At 39.3% G+C, this 20,859-nt stretch overlaps 1 protein-coding gene across 4 annotated transcripts in view; it reads right to left on the minus strand.

Moving 5' to 3' along the window:
• Positions 1 to 9,559: 9,559 nt before the first annotated feature.
• Positions 9,560 to 20,859, minus strand: part of NOL4 (nucleolar protein 4) — a 285,053-nt gene continuing 273,753 nt past the window's right edge. For all 4 annotated transcript variants that reach the window (XM_037154492.2, XM_037154493.2, XM_053664284.1 and 1 more), the window contains one exon: positions 9,560 to 9,758. In XM_037154492.2, the coding sequence (XP_037010387.2) occupies positions 9,565 to 9,758 (194 nt within the window). In that variant the 3' untranslated portion in view covers positions 9,560 to 9,564. The remainder of the gene's footprint in view (positions 9,759 to 20,859) is intronic.

Genomic DNA, 20,859 nt, shown 5'->3' on the forward strand with positions numbered 1-20,859 from the left:
GGGAAAAAAATCAAAACATACTCTTGTTTGAATGTCTCCAAGGTTATAGATATGTGAAAGGATGGCTAGCATAAACGAGTAGGAAAACACAGGTGAGGTATGTCTGTAACATATAAAAGAAACAGCTCTTTGAAGTTCAATGTGAACTGATGGGACAGGACGGGAGGTGGAAGCAAGGAAAACACGGGACTAAGGATCAGACCAGGCTTCTTGTCTTCACCAGAACAGATTCAGAGAGTGTCAAAACTCTGAGCTTCAATTTCAAAAAGTGATTATAAAACTTTCTGTTGCGTCGGCCAAGTGTTTAGTTGGTTGGAGCATCGTCCCGTGCACCAAAGTGTTGCGGGTTCAATTCCCAGTCAGGGCACATACCGAGGTCACAGGTTTGATCCCTGGACAGTGCATGTACAGCAGGCAATTGATCAAGGATTTTCCCTCACATCAAGGTTCTTCTCTCTCCTTTTATCTCTAAAAAAATCAATAAATATATCCTGAGGTGAGGATTGAAAAAAAAAAAAACCCAAAACCTCTGTCTTTCCTATGATATGGCTCAAATAAATCAATATATGACAGCGATTTCTTAAAACCTCTCAAAATTGTCTACTAGAGCATATTTAAACATAAATATGTGATTGTCCTTACATAACACATTAAGAATATCTGTACAGTTTCTTATATTCTGCTTACTATTCACTGAGGTATTGAATGGGGCTTGATTAGATGGTGAAGAGGGAGATTAAAGATTGGGTAATGTTATTTGCCCAGCTAAACAGGGCTGTTCTTTCTAAGCATCCATCTCTGCTAGTATATTTAGGAGTCCTTTCCAATGTCAGCAGAGCTGGCCTTTTCCGTCACAATGCCAGCAGCAATGTTTAGATTAATGAGGAGGAAATTTGCCGGCCTGAAGGGCTGGCCACTAAGCCAGGTGTCCAGTACACACGTTTGCTCAGACATGGACAGGTCCCCAATTCACAAGGTCATTTCCATTTTCACCTGTTTCTTCTTAGCCTCCAGGCTTCTCACCCAGTCTGGACTAGGGGTCACTGTGGCTCACACCTTTCAGGTCCAGGACCAGGTGAGGGGTGAGCTGCTGCAGCAAAGATTCCCACCTATATATAGAAGTGGCTTTGGAAAGAAAGACACACCAATGAAATTCTGTGGGGAGAGAAGTCCTGTGAAAAAGAAGTCTGAACCAAACAAGACATCGAAGGCACCGATCAGGAGTATGATTCGGAATATGACTTCCTGTCGAATTCAGAGATCTCAGGTAGAAATCTGAACTTGATCTTCGGCTTTGGCAGCTTCTGTAGGGAGCTGCATACTAATGAAGAGAAGGAGAAGAACTGCTTTGGGAGCGGAACAGGCCCATTGTTGCATTCCTGCTGCACTGAGGCAAGGCACAGCCTGAACGCCACCCTCCACAGAGACACACAGAGCACTCGTGACGCACCCAATGTCACACTCGGTTCCTCCCAAGGAAACACACAACTCACAAGGCATTCTTATTTCTTCAGTAAAAAAAAATAAATAAATAAAATGAAAAATAAAACAAAGTACAAAACCAAAACCTACCATGTGAACCGTGTTCTGAGGTTGCAGTTTCATGGTCAAGGGGGTCCCTCCCCAGGGCCAGGCCCACGAGGGAGACTGTTCTTTGTCACGTCGTCATCCACAGTCTCACACGTTGTGGGTGGTCCGGGGTGTGGGACCAGGCACCTCTCCCACCTGCTGCTGTAGCGGATAGGAAATGTGCAGTGATAGACTTCTCTTTTAATAGCTTTGATGGAAGATTCCTTGTAACAAAAGGGTTGTCGTATAGGTGATCTCGTTATAATTTTGGGTTGTCAAATGAGGTGAAAAATTATTCTCTGGCATCATAGTTTGCAAACAAAGTACTTACTGTAGAAAAAATGTTTTATTGGAAGATATTTTATTTCAAGTGTACCTTTTTTTAACTTTTATGAGCTCCTCTTTGCCTGCCTGCCTATACACTTAGGCTGTTGGCTGGATGTGTGGGGGCCATGCAGTTCCTTTGCAATGTATTCATACTGACGGGATACGGTCATTGTTGACTTACGTTTCTCCTCGGTATGATTCAGTGCTCCCTGACATCTGTTTCTCCCTCTCAGACACTCAGACCTTTTCTCTTGGACCGGCAGCTGGAGGATTAGGTATTTCAGTCCCCTCTGATTTTGTTTTGCAGAGGATGTGGGAGCAGGGGCCTGGGAAGTGGTGACATTGGGGTGCCGGTCTGCGGTTCTCTTCTGCAATGTCATTGGTAGCCAGTTGCGTATCGCACTCCGCTTAGGCGGGACTGGATGCTACTGGCATTGGGGGACGGGACATTTGTCCGAAGTCTCCTAAATTCTCCAGTTTCAGGGTGGACCTGTTGAAGCTTTTCTTTGAACAAAGGCAATGCAGCCCAATCACTCATTTCTTCTCATTTCTTCCCTTTTCCCCGGGTAGCTTTGCCTATTTCCCTTTTCATCAGAAGAGGAAATCAAATAAGAAGGGAGCTCATAAGTTTTGGCTACTCTGTTGTAGTCAGGGGTCAGGGAGGAGGTAAAAGAGAGGCGAGAGAGGATAGCACAGGAAAAGGGGGGGGGGTCCAACTGAAGTCTGTGTTTTTATAGAAATCTTGTCCTGGGTATCACCATCATTCTGCCTGTACACCTCAACCTTTCCTGTCTACCACAGGACACCCAATGGCAAGTCCTGACAGTGTTTCTACTTCTGGAGACTAAGGGTAGGGAGGGACTTGCATTTATTTCCCAGCTGGTTCACTCCCTCCTCATTCTCCCTTCCTCCAAACTAGGGATTTCACGATGAGTCCCCCCCAACATTCCTTCCCACTCACCTGTCTTTGCTTGGATCTGTTTCCTGAGAAAGAAATATTAATGTGTGACATTGACTAGATTTTCCTGGTTCCCCCTTTTCAATGCTTATAGGACACAGCCATTCCTTCCTTCCTTGTTAGTATGCTGCTCATGTAATAACTTTTGTTTTTAAATTTTAGGAGTATTATTTCATTTACTTTTGGGAAGGGGGATTTGCAATCCAGCATTTTTTTCCTCCTCTCCCAGAGGGTCATGTAAATGGTGAAGACACAGTTGGCATTTCACTGATGCGCCAGCGCCTCTTCATCCTCCGCAGGACACAGCTCAGTGTGGCAGCGAGGGCCCAGCCCCCTGGCTCCTTCCTTCCTCTCTCTGCGTTCTCAGACTCCCTTCCTGCAACGCTGAACCGCTGGAGCAGGTGTGCACATCAGCACCTCATGCTGCTCCACCCTCTCCTCCACCCTCTCCTGTTGTTCTCACCTGTTGCTGAAAAGCCCGTCACTGACACCTGGCTTCTTCTAGCCTCCCAAACACACTTGACAATTTTATCGGGTATTCCCCCAGCTCCACTCTTTGTGACCAGCCAGCCCCCAGCCCGCCCCTCTCACACTGACGCTGGGCCTGTGCCCTCCTCTGGTCCACCTGGCATGTTTCTGTCATTACGTGTCACACCGTTACTCTACCTTCTGGTATAGTTACCAGCTACACTTCTCTCCCTTTTCTCCACTAGACATGACTCTTGAAGCAGGAATAGTTTTTCTGTACCAGAGACAATACCTAGCACAGAGTAGGTTGAAAAACATACATTGGTTAAAATGAATGAACATTAAAAACGAGCTAAGAGGCTTACTGCTCTGCAGGGTTTACTTTATAGCAGATGCTGGGATCCTTCCAGCAGCGAAGGGGCTGAATCTGCTGTGGAGTCTCTGGCTACTTGTTCCGCCATTGCGGTTCAGTGCTCTGAGTGCATTAGAAGACACTTCTCGTGGGCAGTCCCATGTCATCCGTCTCCTAGTAACCAAAGAATATGAGGCATCGAAACAGTCCAGGGGAGAGAATGGTGCCTATCCCACACTTGTAGCGACAGCACTTGCTCTCTGTGGCCTGCGCTTTTATTGTTGTTTTTCTCTCATAGCATTAAAATGGTCTTCAGTGACCTTCGATCTTCTCTTCTGTCAGCGGATAGCTTCTGAAAGGAAAAAGGCGCAAAGTACATGAGGGACAATGAAATTTTAAGTATGTAAATAAAGTATCTAGCCAAGAAACTGAAGCAAAGAGGTTTACTTTTTAAACTGGATTTTCCTAACTTCAGAAGATGCTATTGCCAGATCCTTGCTTTTAAAAAACACGTCATCTAATAATATCAAATGTTAAATATATCTTTTAATTGTTCAGAGTAACTAAAACAGTACTGGTAATCACCACTGGAAGGCTTATGGACGTGGTTGGATTGCTTGTGGAATTTCATTAAGCTTTGGCTCCCATGTCGCGCATTCTGGCCGAATGGGCTGGAGCCTTCTCAGACGCATCTCAAATTTCCTGGGCAGAGCCACCTTCTAAGAACCCGAGTGGAGAAAAGGGTCAAGAGGCATTTGCTTGATTACCCTTGAAAGATTTCAGTGGGCTGTTATCATATTTATGCTTTTTCCATTTAATTCAAATGCAAAACAATTGAGAAAAATGCCATTAAAATAATTTCCAAAAGAACCATACCCTTTATTTTTTTTAATGATTTTTATTTTTTAGAGAGGAGAACCACCAATGTGTGGTTGCTTCTTGCTTGCCCCCTATTGGGGGAACTGGTCCAAAACCCAGGGACGGGCCCCAGACGGGGAATTGAACTGGCGACACTTTGATACCCAGGTGGGCACTCAGTCACTGAGCCACACCAGCAAGGAGAACCATAACACAGAGATGTGTTGTTTTTAAAAAATTTTTTAAAGATTTTATTTATTTATCTTTAGAGGGGAAGGGAAGGAGAGAGGAAGAGAATATCAGTGTATGGTTGCCCCTCGTAGGTCCCCTGCTGGGAACTGGCCTGCAACCCAGGCATGTGCCCTGACTGGGAGTTGAACCGCAACCCTCTGGTTCACAGGCCCACGCTCAATCCACTGAGCTACACCAGCCAGGGCCAGATGTGTTGTTTTTAAAGAATGGGATTAAGGTACTACAATAGGCAGAATAATGCACCCCCCTCCAAATAGCTACATGTTAATCATTAAAACCTGTTCATGATTTGTTTGATATGTTGTGTTACATATCAAATTATAGTATTAAGTTTGTAGATGGAATTGAGGTTGCTAACTAGTTGACATTAGATTTTTTTCCAATTGACATGGGCCCAGTGTATTCAACAAGGGCACTTAGATGTGGAGGAGAGAAACAGACTGCCTTGAAGTGGGAGTAGGCAGGGAAATGGATTCCCCACTAGAGCCCCCAGAGAGAAACACAATTCTGCCAATGCCTACATTTAAGCCCAGTGAGGCTTTCAGCCTATTGGACTGTGGTAAATCCATGTTGTCTGTAGTAATTTGTTACAGCCACAATAAAAAGCTAATATAGGTGCATTTGTATAATATTATTAATACTACACATTAAAAACAATAAGTAGAATACCTAGACCTGGCTGGTGTGGCTCAGTGGATTGAGTGCCAGGCTGTGAACCAAAGGGTTGTGGGTTCAGTTCCCAGTCAGGGCACATGCCTGGGTTGCAGACCAGGTCCCCAGTAGGGGGCGTGCAAGAGGCAACCACACATTGATGTTTCTTCCCTTGTCTTTCTCCTTCCCTTCCCTTCTCTCTAAGAATAAATAAAATAAAATATTTAAAAAGAATACCTAAATACCTGGAAAATATTATGACATATTTTTAGGTTAAAAAAGCAGATGAAGAAATACCATATAAAATAAACTAAAAAAATCCATACATCTGTTTAGATTTAAAAAAAGGAATACTATAACATGTTAATCATGGTTCTTTATGGATGCTGGGAGTATTTTTCCTTTTTCTCTGTATTTCCCAAGCTTCTTTTGTAATCATAAAATTAAAAGATAAATGCCATTGACCATCCAATTAAACACAGGTTACTCTACGGACAGCATTTTATCTCTTTTAAAATTTGTTTTTCAGGAAAGGGGATGAGTTTTAATCTGGTAAACCGCTGTAGGTTAGCTTGCACTCAGTCCTTACTTTGCCAAATTTCTGCATCCCAAACTCACTTTAAAAGCTAAGTAAATGGTAATGTCTACCTGCTTTATTTCTGGCCTTTTTTCCTCTATGAACTAAAGTTTGTAACAGGACCTTTTGAAATTAGAAAATACATTTGTCATGCCAAGATTAATCTTTAAATAATATTTTGCATTAGTGGTGTCAGGATTAATTACAATGGCAGGATACCATCTGTAGTGTCTCAGACTAAAATCTCAGGTGACTGAACTTACCTTTATGGGTTCAGCTGGATGACCCCTTCCTTCTGTCTTTTTAGACCGGATTCACTACTGGCACCTATCACCATAAAAAGTCAACTGCCTTCTCTTCAAGTTCTGTGTATCTGATTCTCATTAGTGGTGGCTTTTATTGTTGCTCTGTATGTTTGTAGAGAACATAATTTAAAAGAAATCAAACCTCCCTAAGCAGGATGAAACTCAGTGTTTAGTCAAATGTTTTATTTGATGTCAAGTACATTTTAAAAAACGATTATTTACCTGCACAAATAAAACTGCTAAGCTTTAGTATGAAGGCCTGGTTCCAAGGTACAGTATTGAGTCCCAGAGAGGCTGCAGACTGCAGGGACCAAGGCGGGGTCCAGCGTCAGGTGTGCTTGGGTTAGGCGGATGGCTTCAGTCTCATTGCCTCTATGCTCCCGGCAAGTTACTTCACCCCTGGAGTCCCTTCTGTAAACTTGACTGTGACTATCCCCACCTCCTGGGGTTACTATGAAAAGTAAAGGAAGCAAAAATCCCTTTCCTTGTGTAAGTAAGGGAGGTGGTTATTGGTCTATCTACAGGCCCCTTTTACCTAGTCTTGTTACTCCAACCACATGATTTAAGAAAATTCAGGAACTGCTTGTGTTTGTATTCTCTGAGGGTTATTTCAAAGCACATTTTCTTCTTAAGTGTGATAAAGTAATACGTATGTGACAAGAAACTACTGTTGTATAGAAAGCTAACTGGCAGGAGTGACAGAAACTTGTATTTGATCTCTGTGTTTATGATAATTTCCTATGACTAATTTGAATGACAATATGAACCTGCAGCTCTTTTCTCCAAAATGCTCTGTAGAGAGGATGTGATCTCTTTATTCTGTGTGACAGCGTGTACAAAAGGACGAGGGTGTTTGCAGGAACAAATCATAAAGGAAAAGGCAAACAAACTGGTACTTCATTTTGGGCTCAGATCTTGCAGGGAAATGATGGGAGTCATGGCACCTTCATTCATTCAGATAAATGTACAAAGAACAGATGATGTTGGGGAATTTCACTCCTTGGTGTGTGGGTGTGAAAGTTATCACTGAAGATGCAGATTTAACACAAACAGGAGTACCTTGCCAGAACTTACCTTCTCTACTCCATTTGCCTCATTATCACTATTCAGGATTTTTTATGTATGTGTGGAACTCAAGCCTGAGCACTACCTTGTCAAATAGCAATCATGTCAAAGCCTCAGATTCCATTACCACAAAACCCAATGCATAAAATAAGCATTTAAAGCAGCTATGTTTCTCTCAAATTTAATCTGGAGTGACTAAAAGAGCCAGATTACTCATGTAAAAAATGAAGAATAAATCCTTGAATCAGATTTAAATAATCAAATGAAATACCCTTGGTTTGGCAAATTTACTTTATCCCTTCTTGAAATAAATTAGACTGAGTGTGGAGATTCTGGGGCACCTTAAAATATTCTCAAATACACGTTTAGACTACCAATTTTGTACTAAATGTAGGTACAAAATATTTCCTGCTTTAAAAGCAAAATGCTAAAGGTATTATGTCATTCAGAAAATTTATGAGGTTTCACAATCATTATTTAAACACAGAAATATGTTTATTAAACCCAACAAAACAGAGAAAATTATACCAGCCCTCAAGTTTTGAATTTTCATTGAAATAGGCAAACTCTAAATCCACATCTTAAAAGATGTTTGTGCATCTATGTGTTTCCAAAATACTCATATTTCAATAAGATTTTCACATTATATTCACCAACAGTATCACAAATTTTTTTTTGTTTTTTTACGTAACTGTAAGGAACAGTAATTCTAGAAACACTAGAAGAAAAAAGCATAGCAATGTCCACAGTTACAAGAAAAAGTGCACATTACTTGGTCACAATCACAGTCATTACTTGAAAAACTATATGTAACAAGTAGTTAAGAAATATCACTGATGCCTAAACTTATCAAAAACCGAATGACATACATTTTACATGAAATAAGGCAAATTCAGGAATGCACAAAGAATTTGTAATCCAATCAAAGATAAACAACAGAAAAAAATTGTACAAGAAGCATAAACGGATGTATTTCTCCCTAAATATCTTAAAAATAGGCTTGCCTCAATGCCAAAGAAAACACCCTTTGTGTGTATCCAATGCTATAAAATCAGACAGAAGGGCGAAGTGTGGGAAATAGGAGGGGCCAGTTTGTTGTACTTTGCAGCTGCAGCCACTGAGAGTTCTTCACATCATTTTTACCTACAACTGTAAATCATACAAATCATATCAGGAGAGGAGATGGTCTTTGGGGAAACTGTTTCTGAAATAGGGAAATGAAACTTAAACTACACACGAGTGCAAACTTTCAGATTGTCACTTGCAATCTCTTAACATTCAGTCATCTACGTCCAGGTGCTGCGAGAGGGATGCCTGTAAGATCGCAGCGGCCATCTGGGGTGAGCTGTGAGAAACCAAGGTGGGATATTTTCCCCCTGGTCGTGTGTCTTTTTAATATTAAAACGCTCTGCGATGAAAACCTACGGTACAGCTGCAGTGTTGCGTGGGAGGCTTCAGATCAGAATGAGTGCAGAAACGCAGGCTCCTCTTGGAAGTAGTTCCTGATATGGTGATTTAAAGAACGTAGGCAAGGATTTTTTTTTTCCAGCATCAAGTGTTATTTTGTAGAAAGAATTTGGAAAGAGGAGAAGGAAGAGGGATGTGGAAAAGGTACTTACAGTAGTTTCTCAAAACAGTTTTCTTTTAGGACCTATGAAAAAGTTACCAAAGTAAAAATGACAATTTTGAATGAAAAACAAGTTTTCTTTTTATAAAAATTACATATATATATATTTTAAAATACAAGATCCTTTTCATTGTAATATACTGTAGCAAGAAGAAATTTTGGCTTTTTTTTTTGCCAGATACTGCAGCTTTCAGTCCAGTAAGTCAGTAGCAAATTCCACTAATATTTCAGTTGGATCTTGAACTATCCTGTATACCACAAGCTTCTTCAGTCTTATCCTTGAATTAGAAATATGCAGCCTTTTATGCCCCAGATAGTCACAGTGACACTAAAACAAAAAGCAGCAGGCTGGACACAAAGTATCTCAAGTACTTGGGGTTGGAGTTCCTTTGAAACACCTTAGCACATCACTTTATGGATCAAGGACAATGTGGCATAATGGAATATTTCTCTTAAGACTGTGCAGTAAGACCAGAAGCATTTCTGCTGGGAAATCAAAATGTCATTAGTGGAAACTGCAAATTTAGACTTCAGTGAATAGGATCGTCGTTTGAGTCAGTTCTGTTGTAAAATAAGATTTTCCAGTTCATCTGCAGAACGCAATAAAAATGCAGCTGATTCTCGGTATCCTGCCACAAGCTGTCTCACGGCATTGATTTCGGTCGGACTCAGCTGGGGTCTGGAGCTTGAACTGCTGGAGGTTCCTGAGCTGGTCGCCAACTGCCTCTTCATGCTGAGATCGGTGGGCCCTAGAAAAAATGATCACAAAATTAGATTTTTCGTTCTAGTACTTTGAACATGAGCATAAATTACTGTTGCTTTAATTTGTGTATTCTTTCATGAGAAGCTGCTGATACCTTTAATCAAATACATTGCTCAGAAAGACTGAGAGGCAACCCTGGTGCAAAATGAGCAGCTGGGTATTCTCTCAAGACCCCTTTAATTTCTGGCAATCATCTCCCATTGTGGAACGGCAGGAAAGACCTTCTCCTTAATGTGCACTTTTTAAAATAAAATCCAACTGTAAGTCTACCTATGTTCAGCATTCCCATTTTAAGTGGCAGGACACAGACATGAATCAGGTGCTTTTCCATTTCAGACCAGTACTTTTTCTGTTAAGCTTACTATTAAAAGTGTGGACGTATCAGATTGAAGCTTTCCTTAAGAAGTGCACAATATGTAAATGAGTAGTGTAAACACTGCCATGAAAAAACGGGACTCGTGGCAATAGACGGCTTTAGGTATTGTTGGCGTCCCTTAGTGCGTATTTGCAGAAACATCCATGTGTCAAAGCTTTTTTCTTATATATATTTAAACCAAGTCTTAGATCTGGTTTTGACAACATTTTGTACATTTTTACTTAAAAATAATTTATACTTCCTCATCTCTTCTGTACGTAAGTACCACATGGTCTTTATCCAGACGCTGGTCAAAGGACACGTAAGTTGTTCCCATGGGTTGGCCACCGTGAATAATGCTGCAGTGAGCACAGAGTTGCAGAGATGTTAATGAGTCCAGGTTTTCAAAGTTTTGGGGTAAATACCCAGAAAAGGGATCACTGGCTCATAGGGTAGCTCTATTCTTAATTTTTTGAGGGACCTCCATACTGTCTTTTATAGCGGTGGTGCCAATTTGCATTCCCATCAGAAGAGTATGAAGATTCCATTTCCTCCAACGTGAGTTATCTCTTGTCTTATTTACAGTAGGCATTCTAACAGGTGCAAGGTGGTAACACTGTGCTTGTCATTTCCCTGATAGCTAGTGAGGCTGAGCATGTTTTCATCCCTGTGTTGGCCTTCTGTATGTCCTCTGCCCGATTTCTATTGAGCTGTGTGAGTTCTTCGTATATTTTAGATATTAACCCCTTATGAGAGGTATTGTTTGCCCTTTCATTTTTTTTTTTTGCAGAGGAGCTTTTTAGTTTGTTTGGTTTAGTCCCACTTCATTTATTTCTGCTTTTACTTCCCTTGCATGTTGTTGTTGCGTTCACAAAAAGCCCTCTGAGACCAAGGCCCATAAGTTTAGTGCCTATGTTTTCTGTTTTATGTACTGAGTATTTAATTGTTTCAGGTCTTTAAATATTAAAGCCTTTAATCCTTTTGAGTTCAGTTTTGTGTATGGTCCCAGAGGCAGTCTAGTTACATTCCCATTTTCCCAACCCCATTCACTGAAGAGGCTTTCCTTTCTCCATTGTGTTCTTGGCTCCTTTGCCAAAAGTAGTTCCACCATATACGTGGGGCTTTATTTCTGGGCTCTGGATTCTATTCCATTGGTCTGTGAATGATGAAATATTGCCATTAGTGACAACATGAATAGATCTTGAGAGGATTACACGAAGGGAATGAAAAAGGACAGAGAACCATGTGATTTCACTTATATGTGGATATAAAACAGAAAGCAGTAAGTGAACAAACAAAACAAGTTCATAGACAACAGTATGGTGGTTACCAGAGGGGAAGAGGGGCGGGTGGAGAATAGAGAGGGTAAAGGGGGGGGAAATATATGGTCATGGAAAGGTAGTAGCCTCTGGGTGGTGAGCACATGGTGCAATACACACATGTTGTATTATAGGACTTTATACCTGAAGTAACATTATATAACATATATAATAGTATTATATAATAATATATATTATGTATAATGTTATATGTAATGTTATTAACTAATGTTCCCCCAACACATTAAATTTATAGAATTATTTTAAAATCTTAAATTCAAACATTTGTGTTAAGACATTTTACATTAATTTTGCTGTTGGATAATTAAGACTTTATAATATACCTAAGTGTTCATTGTTATAGTTCTTACCTTTCATTAACTGCTACAATTATTAAATTTGTAGTGAGTATTAAATACAAATCCTTGAATACAACAGAACTAAGTACATGCTCAAAACTGTAATGATGCTCTAACTTGAAAGTGTATTATCAGATTTTTTTCTAAGCACTTAATTTTTCAGATAATGGTGTTCATTTCATGAACTAAGCAATGGATATTAGTTTATCCTTTTAGTTCTCCTTGAGACATGGAGATAGGTCAAGACCCAACCCCCTCCAGCCTCCCTTCTGAAGGGAGAAGGGTTCTGTCAGCCAGGAGGCAGATGTCCCAGGAGAGGGAAATAGCTTCACTTGGAATCTAATTAGGGCAGAGACCAGACTAGCTCACAAGAATCCTGACATCTGAGAGAAACGGGTGTCTCCTTCCACAATGGCCTTGCAAAACTCTGATTATGGAGGAGTTACTTCTACTTGTTCATTTTATAAAAGCATGATACTGACATAAGGAGTTGGAAGGGAGAGAGAGAGGGAACTCACACCCACAAAGAGAAGTTACTGCACAAGCGTTCAAGCAAGTCATTAACAGCAATTAGTTTATCTGGAAAGTTCTGAGTGGATTTTAAAAGTGTTATGACATAACATGAACTACTTAAATTTTTTTTCCTTGACATTCAGGAATCCCAGTAGCAGTACAAATTTTCATAAAAGAAAATTGAAAGGATTTTCCTCTCAGCTATGTAGATCTCTAGTATCTGGGTACCTATATTACTAGAAGGTGTAACATTTCTTGATGGTTTGGCTGCTAAGCCAAGTTGCTGATAGGTGCCCTTAACTGGACTTGAGAAAGGGTAGAACTAGGGCTCCAGCTCTTTGGGGTGAGAGAGAGATTGTGATTTTATCCTCGTAACAGTCATTCCTTGGCATTTGTGGCGGACTAGTTCCCAAGACCCCTGAAGATACCAATGTATATGATGTTCAAGTCCCTTATATAAAATGGCATATTTTCATATACCCTACTTGTATCCTTCCATATATCCTTCCACCTCCAAGTTAATTAACACCTGATGAAATGTAAATGTCATATAAATAGTTGTGCTATTGTATTCAGGAAATAACGACAGGGAAAATAGTCTGCACATGTTTGTACAGATGCAACCGTTGCAGGCCTAACTTACACAGTACATGTCAGCAACAACATAACTTTTTTGTCTTCAAATATTTTCCATCTGGGTTGGTGAAATCTGCAGAAATGGAATCTGTACTGCAGTTTGTAGATTAATCTCTACCTCAAAGGTATAAGCTTTCAAACTAAGACAAGGCTTCCACTTTTTTTCAGATAATTAACACACGCAATTCTATAGACAGCTCAGTAATTTAGAAGCCATTTCATGCCTCTGTTAGGTTATTTTCTGGAAGAAAGGTGACTTCATTACCTTACTTTTGGCTCTGCAGGTTCAGGATTGAATAGATAAATCAAAACTGCAAGGAATTATTTTTGAGTGTTTATTCAGATCTTCAAAGTTATGAGGTTAGGTAGGGAAGCAAAAAATATAACCAAGTATTCACCAATGGACAAATTATTTAAGGTGCCTCCCAGCACTTCTCCCACTGGGGACTCACACTGTTTGCCTTGAGCCTCTGAACAGTTGAGTGGGAAAAGTAGAGCAGGATGACTGGTCCCATTTTAAAGGAGGAGAAAATGAGTTCCAGACGGGTTCACTGGCTTGCCTGAAACCATGAAGAGATCCAGGTCCCTCCTCTGCACCACAGCGGCCCAGCTCAGATGAGATCTGAGTCGTTAGGTAGAAGTGAATGTGTGCCCCGCTGCCGACCAGGAAGAGCCAGCAAACATGGGGTGCGTGGGAACTAAGGGGTGCTGGCTGGAGCCAGGTGGGAATTAGGCTCTTTATCTTAAGTCACAATATTTCTATTTAAAAATGTTCAAGAGACTGTAAAAGGCCCATGGCCCAAAGATATCCAGGCTTAATATACCGTCCTGAGGTTGTGGCTGTTGGTTCCTTCAAGGCTAGAGCCTCCGTTCGATCCTGGTTAATTACATACCTCCAATTCTTCTTCTAGTTGGGTGGCAGTGATTTCCTCAGACTCTCAGCATCATCTGTAAATGGCTATCCATCATGAATGAAGAAAAAGCAATACCAGGAATGCTGACTAAATGTCCCTTATTCTACTTCAACATCCTTCTTGCATTATTCCTTGAAACCAAGCCTTCCAGTGATTAGCTTGGGTACCTGAGATCATGAGTCTAATCTGGTATTGGGTAATTGTGGACTGATAAAGTCAGTTTGGAAGTGTTCCTTCCTCTTCTATTTTTTTTTTTTTGCAAGAGCTTGATAGAATTCAAGCTTGTCCTGGGCTTCTATTGGGAGATTTTTGATTAATTCAATCTCCTTACTAGTAATCATCCTGTTCAGATTTTCTATTTCTTCATAATTCAGTCTTGGTAGGTTTTGGTAGGCTTTATGTTTTTAGGAATTTGTCCAGTTTCTACTAGGTTATGTAATTTGTTGGCATGCAACTGTTCAGAGTAGTCTTTTACAGTCCAGCGTGTTTCAGTGGCACCACTTGTAATGTGTCCTCTCCTCCACAAGTCAGCTCTCACAGTTTCATTGATCTTTTTGATTGTTTCATCTGTTTATTTCCACTCTGATCTTTAGTTCCTTCCTTCGACTAACTCTGGGTCCTGTTCTTTTTCTATTCTTTGAGGTAAAAGTTAACTTGTTTGAGATTTTTCCTTTTTTTTTTTTAAGGGAGGTATTTATTACTACAAATTTACCTCTTAGAAGTGCATTGCAGATTAACTACTCACAACTGAAGGCTAATCTGGAAGCTTTACAAATGAACAGTGAGAAGAGTTTGAAATGTGACTATTTACTTGTGCTCTTGCATCAAAGCCCCCAAACACTGCTGAGTCTGTCGCATGTGCTCAGTAAATACATCATCTGGAAATTTGTGTGGGAATGGAGATTTAACTTCTTGTTTTACCTTGGACAGTATGGGAAGTTTATTAAGCAGCCAGCCATTACTTGTGATCAAACAATGTTGATCATTAGCAAAATGACTCTAGCACAGCAAAAGCTTCACATAAAGGCACTGTTTTGACTTGTAATTTTATTAAATTCATCAAGAAACTGTCATTTCTGTAGTGAAATTTCCAAAGCCTTTCATTGTTGGATAATAAAGCTTGAGAACAGTTCTTCTTCAGAAAAAAAATTTCAGTCTTAGCTCTGACCTGAGAAAAACTGCACTAGAACTTTATCACTAAGCCATCAAACTGTTGCATGGTAGTACAAATTAGGATATTCAGATTCTGAGAAAATTTCACAGAAGTGATGATGAAATTAATCAGGACAAGTGAAATAGAAGTAGACACTGTCTCAACAAACACATATTTAAAATGTCCTCCAAAATCCACCTGCTGATAAATAGTTCCAGGAATAACCAAATGCCTTGTTTTTTTTTTTTTTTAATTAAATAAATTTATTTATTTTTTTTGAATTGTTTATGCTATTACAGTTGTTCTATTCCCCCCTTCATTCCCCTCCACCCTGCCCCCCAACCCCCCCATTACCCCCCCTTTAGCTTATGTCCATGTGTCTCAAGTCCTTTAGGTTCTGTATTTCCCATACTATTCTTGCCCCCCCCATCTATTTTCTATCTACTGTCTATGCTACTTATTTTCTGTACCTTCTCCCCCCCTTCTCCTCCTCCTACACCCCTGTTGCTAACCCTCCTTGAGATCTTCATTTCTATGTTTCCACTCCTGATCTAGCTGTCCTTTTAGTTTGCTTTCGTTTTAGGTGTGGTTGTTAATAACTGTGAGCTTATTGTCCTTTCACTGTTCATGTTTCTTTAACTTCTTTTTCTTAGATAAGTCCCTTTAACATTTCATATAATAAGGGCTTGGTGATGATGAACTCCTTGAATTTGGTCTTATCTGAGAAGCACCTTATCTGTCCTTCCGTTCTAAATGAAAGTTTTGCTGGGTAGAGCAATCTTGGTTGTAGGTCTTTAGATTTCATGACTTGGAATATTTCTTTCCAGCCCCTTCTTGCCTGTAAGGTCTCTTTTGAGAAATCTGCTGACAGCCTGATGGGGACTCCTTTGTAGGTGATTGTCCCCTTAGCTCTTGCTGCTTCCAGGATTCTCTCCTTCGTTTTAATTTTGGCTAATGTAATTATTATATGCCTTGGTGTGTTTCTTCTTGAGTCCAACTTTTTTGGTACTCTCTGGGCTTCTTGGATTTCTTGGAAGTCTGTTTCCTTTGCCAGATTGGGGAAATTTTCTTTTATTATTTGTTCAAATAGTTTTTCCACTGGTGGTTGTGTCTTTCCCCCCTTCTGGTACCCCTATAATTCGGATATTGGAGCGTTTATAGATGTCCTGGAAGTTCCTAAGCTTCTCCTCATTTTTCTGAATTCTTATTTCTTCATTCCTTTCTGATTGATCATTTTTTTCTTCCTTCTGGTTCACTCCATTGAGTTGAGTCCCAGTTTTTTTTTCATCTCTATGGGTTTCCTGTGGAATTCCATTCATTTCCCTTAATTTAGCCTTCATATGTTTCTCTAATTTGTGGCTATAGTCCACCAAATCTGTGAGGAAGCTGACGACCAGTGTTTTAAACTGTGCGTCTGAGAGATTTGCTATTTCTTCGTCACTTAGATTTATCTCCGGGACTTTGAGGTCCCCCTGTGACATTTTTGGTCTGTTCTGGCCCTTTAAGTGAGAGAAGCGGGGCCTTGGAGTCCCAGGTCGCTGGGTTGTGACGCTGTATGCGGGGGCGTGGTCAGAGCGGGGAAAATGGCGCCGCAGCTGCCGCCGCTGCAGCCGGTCCCACCGCTCACTCCCTCACCCGCGCGTATCCGGGCACCCACAGTCAAGTCACTACCACCGCCTCCCCGCTGACTCCTCCGTAGTCGCTCACCCGGTGGGCTGCTCACTAGGTCCAATCCTGGGTTTGGAACCCGTGCGACTGGATTCGCGCGTCTGGATTCCGCGTCAGCGCCCGGGTCCATCGAGTTCTCCTTTGTAACTCCTCACCCGCCGCCGGTTTCGCCCCTTACCGGTCGGGCCCAAGTATTTGTTGTTTGCGGACTTCCGAAAAAGTTCAGTTTTCCGTGTTCTGGTTGTGTTTTCTGATGCTAATATTTAGTTGTCCTTAAACTTGGTTGTGAGAGGAGGCAAGGCACATCCACCTTAAACCTCCATCTTGGCGGAAGTCCAAATGCCTTGTTTTAATAAATTTGGTAAATTTATCCAAATAAGCCCATTTGTTTCATGCTTCTTAGTCAATTCTACTTCATGCTGTACTGAATTTGTTTTTTGTTAATTTTAGCTGAAAATATTTTTAAAGTTATTTCATTCATACTTTAATAGATGCTAACTTTTCTGTCACTTCAAACTCACTGATTCTTCAAATAAACAACAGCTCAACTTATGAAAAGACAAGGAAAACCACTTGAAATCAGCTGACTTACTTTTCTAACTATTGATACTATCAATATCTCAGTCTCTTCAACCCTTTAAACACTGCTCTTTTTCTGTAGTGCTAATAGTCAAACACGTTCCCTCAGTCACTGCAATTAATTTAATAAACTCATACCATCACTAAGGGAATGACTTGCCCTGCTCTGCTTGACTAACAGAAGAATCAACTGGAAACCTATTTTGACTGAAGGCTCATTTGCATTTTATATATGGATCAGTTGTTAAATAGATACTATATTTTCATACTTTTCTGCCAAAGGATAAATTAGCTATTACTCTTCAGCATCTAGGCTACATTAGCTAATGTATACATAGCATCCAATATTGGGCCTGGGTTACAGTGAATACACATCACCAACGTCGATGAGTTACACTATGTTCACAAGTGATTATAATACAATTTGCCTTTTTAATACTGTTTTGAATGAGAGGATTACAGTAGCATCACAAATGAGCCAGGGTGCTTTTCATTTCCTTTCTTTCCCCTCTCTCAGATATGTTTGTGTAAAATGAAGATTATCTAGTTCTTCAAGTAGGGTAAAACTCATTTGTGACCCATCTGGGTCTGATTTTTAAATGGATAGATTTTCATAATGATGTAACTTATTTACTTATTAAACATACTTTTGGAGTAGCTATTCCTTTTTTAATTTATTGATCAACTATATACTTGTAATACACAGTTTTATATCTCTAAAGTTCCAGGTAAACTAGCATAAAGGTATTAATATTTTGTTTCTTTTATTCTTTCTTTCTCTTGGTTCATCCTGTTAGCTATTTTTAAAAATTCTTCCTTTCTCTTGGTTCATCCTGTCAGACATTTTAAAATTCTTTCAAATGGTTTTGATTTTGTTAGAGAACAAAGAAGCAATAAAGAAGACTATTCAATTTCTCCATTTATTTTCTATTTCTAACTTCTTGAGTTAAATTAGTATATTAACTTTCAATTTTTCTAATATGTATACCAAAATCACTTTCTCACAAATTACATGTGTATTTTGTTCTCATTATAGGTATTTCTGAACACAGTGCTATTACTATATTAATAATTCTTTGGTTGTCATCAATTGCTTAGGTAGTCAATATATCTGAAAGAGTGTATTATTAGGTGGTTGGGGGTAGGTATAAACAGATTTAATTTTAATTTTTTTGCAAATAGAAATTATTTCCTTTTGTATGCATTAATTTCTGAGAGAAGTATGTTAAAAGTCAATGGTTGTAACTGGATATGTCGATTTCTTATAAATTTTTAATTAATTTGAAGTCAATGAAGTAATATTATTGGGGCATTATAGTTTCTAGACAATCGTGACTTTCTGAAAAATGATTCCCTTTATTATGAGATAATAAGTTTTTCATGGTCCAAAGCTATTCTTAAGACAGTGTTTGACATATATATATATACACACACACATATATGTATGTATGTATGTATGTATATATAAATTAGGAAGATGGTTTTGCATGGGTCTGTTTTATTAAATTAGACCTACATTTTACTTCTGCATCTACCTAAGAATCTGTCCTTTAGCAAATGATAGATCACAACAGAACAAGACGTAGAGTGACCCCGGGCCTTATACCAACACTATCTTCAGGGATTTGAGTAAGAGATGGTCAGATGCTACAGTTCAGTGGGAAAGTCTGTCTCCTCAAGGTCTTTGTCAAACTGAAGCCATTTAAAAACCCATGTAGGTCCACTGAAATTCTAATGATTGTGCTATCAAATTCTTCTCTCCTCTTGACCTCATCACATTTATCTCTCTCTCCTTAATAAATGCTGATTGACACTAGGTTACCGAGGGACAGGGTGTTTATCCACAAAGCATGTAACAAGTTGCTGATCCAGGTGTTCTATAGACATTTAACAAAACACAAAAAGCAAGATAGAGATCACCGTTAAGGCCAAGTATTTAAGGCGTGATGCGAGAAAAGAGAAGTAAATGGGTTACCCCTTCCCCCCCCCCCAAGTTGTATCTTCTGTATAGAAAAAACTAAGGATCAAACACTGACATTGATCACAGGTTGAATTACCTCTCTATCACAATACAGTCCCATGTTGACTTTAGGCAATTTACGATAGTCTAAAGAAAACAAGTTGATATCTCACACACTTAAAACATTATATCTGATTGTCCTCAGATAATTTTAGCTGAGTCTTTATATACTTCAAAATGTAAATCTCTTGGACCTTGCCTTTAAAAATTCATCTATTACTTAATAGATGAATTGACCTTCCTCATTTTGTTCATGAGGTGTTTGTTTCATCTTTTTATTGCTCTTGTGTTAATCCATTTATTTTTCTCATCTAAATGTACCTTATTCCCAGAGGAAAAAAATGATAAATATCTCAGCATTTTTGTTCTCATTTCAATTAATTTTTCCACACAGTCAATTTGAAAAGACTGTCATTTCTCACATTGGCCTTCCAATTTTTGTCTTATATTTGTTAATTTCTGGTACTCAGCTCTGTAAAGTGCCTTAGTTTATTCGGTATGTGGCCTTTCCCTTTGAGCTTCAAATTTCAGTATTTTGTAGAGACCTAATTAATCATTCTGATAAACTATAAGATGACCTAAAATTCTGAGTCACTGTCCCAGCAGCCTTAAGAATTCGTGAGGGGACTCAGCCTACTTCTCTTTTCTGCCTACTTTTGGCTTGTGGGAAAGGACACAGACATTGCAGTATAGAGAAAGGGGAGTTAGTTATTTAACTTTAGTTGAATCAAACACACTGCATGAGAACATAATGAATTATTGTATTGCTTACAGATTTATATATTCATAGTTTGTTTTTTCCCAGCAACAGGAATCAATTTCTAAAGCTAAAAAACAAAAAGTATCCATTTATTGTTTTTCAGAGAGCTGAGGTAAAAATGTCATTATTGCTTGGACTGTGGGCTTCTGGTTTTTTTTTTGGCCACTTTTAAAGTCTTACCTTTCCAGTGTTTTTAACAGATTAGTAGGAAGTGTAGTAGTAACAGGATCAACATAAGGAAAACCTCCAGAATGCCCTCAGTAAAGACTAGATATTTGTTTACCCAATAAGCCATGATTAAGTGTCTGTTGCAAAATGTATCTATTCAGTCTATAAATATTTGAAGACACTTTACTGATGTAAATTAAAACTCCCCTGTGTTAAACCTACTAAGACCTACTAATATATTTGGACATGTTTCATCTCCCAATTATGAAATCTCATTTAATAAATACAGCATACAGTGATAAGATCATAAAACAAGCAAGTGGAAAACCTGGATTCAAGTCTTAATGTATAAACTTTCTAGATATGTGAATTGCGAATTTGGGCAGATCATTTACTCTGAGAATCAAGTAAAACGTGACTGACACTACTACCCTTGTTTACTTGTTAGGTTGTTGGAGCAGGAGAAATTAAATTATGAATGTTAAATGGTCCAGTGATGTGAGATCTTATTATTCTTAAATGGGATCCTAACCTTAACGTCTCAGTAATAAGAGGGTTCAGTAAAGTATTATCCATGTTAAAGTTTAAAGATCCATTTAAGTTGATACAACTCAATGTTACAGTCAAGGTTATCCAAAAATAG

Source organism: Artibeus jamaicensis, unplaced genomic scaffold (assembly GCF_021234435.1).
Source record: "Artibeus jamaicensis isolate MK-2021 breed Jamaican fruit bat unplaced genomic scaffold, CSHL_Jam_final contig_354, whole genome shotgun sequence".
In the NCBI taxonomy this organism is placed as follows: Eukaryota; Metazoa; Chordata; class Mammalia; order Chiroptera; family Phyllostomidae; genus Artibeus; species Artibeus jamaicensis.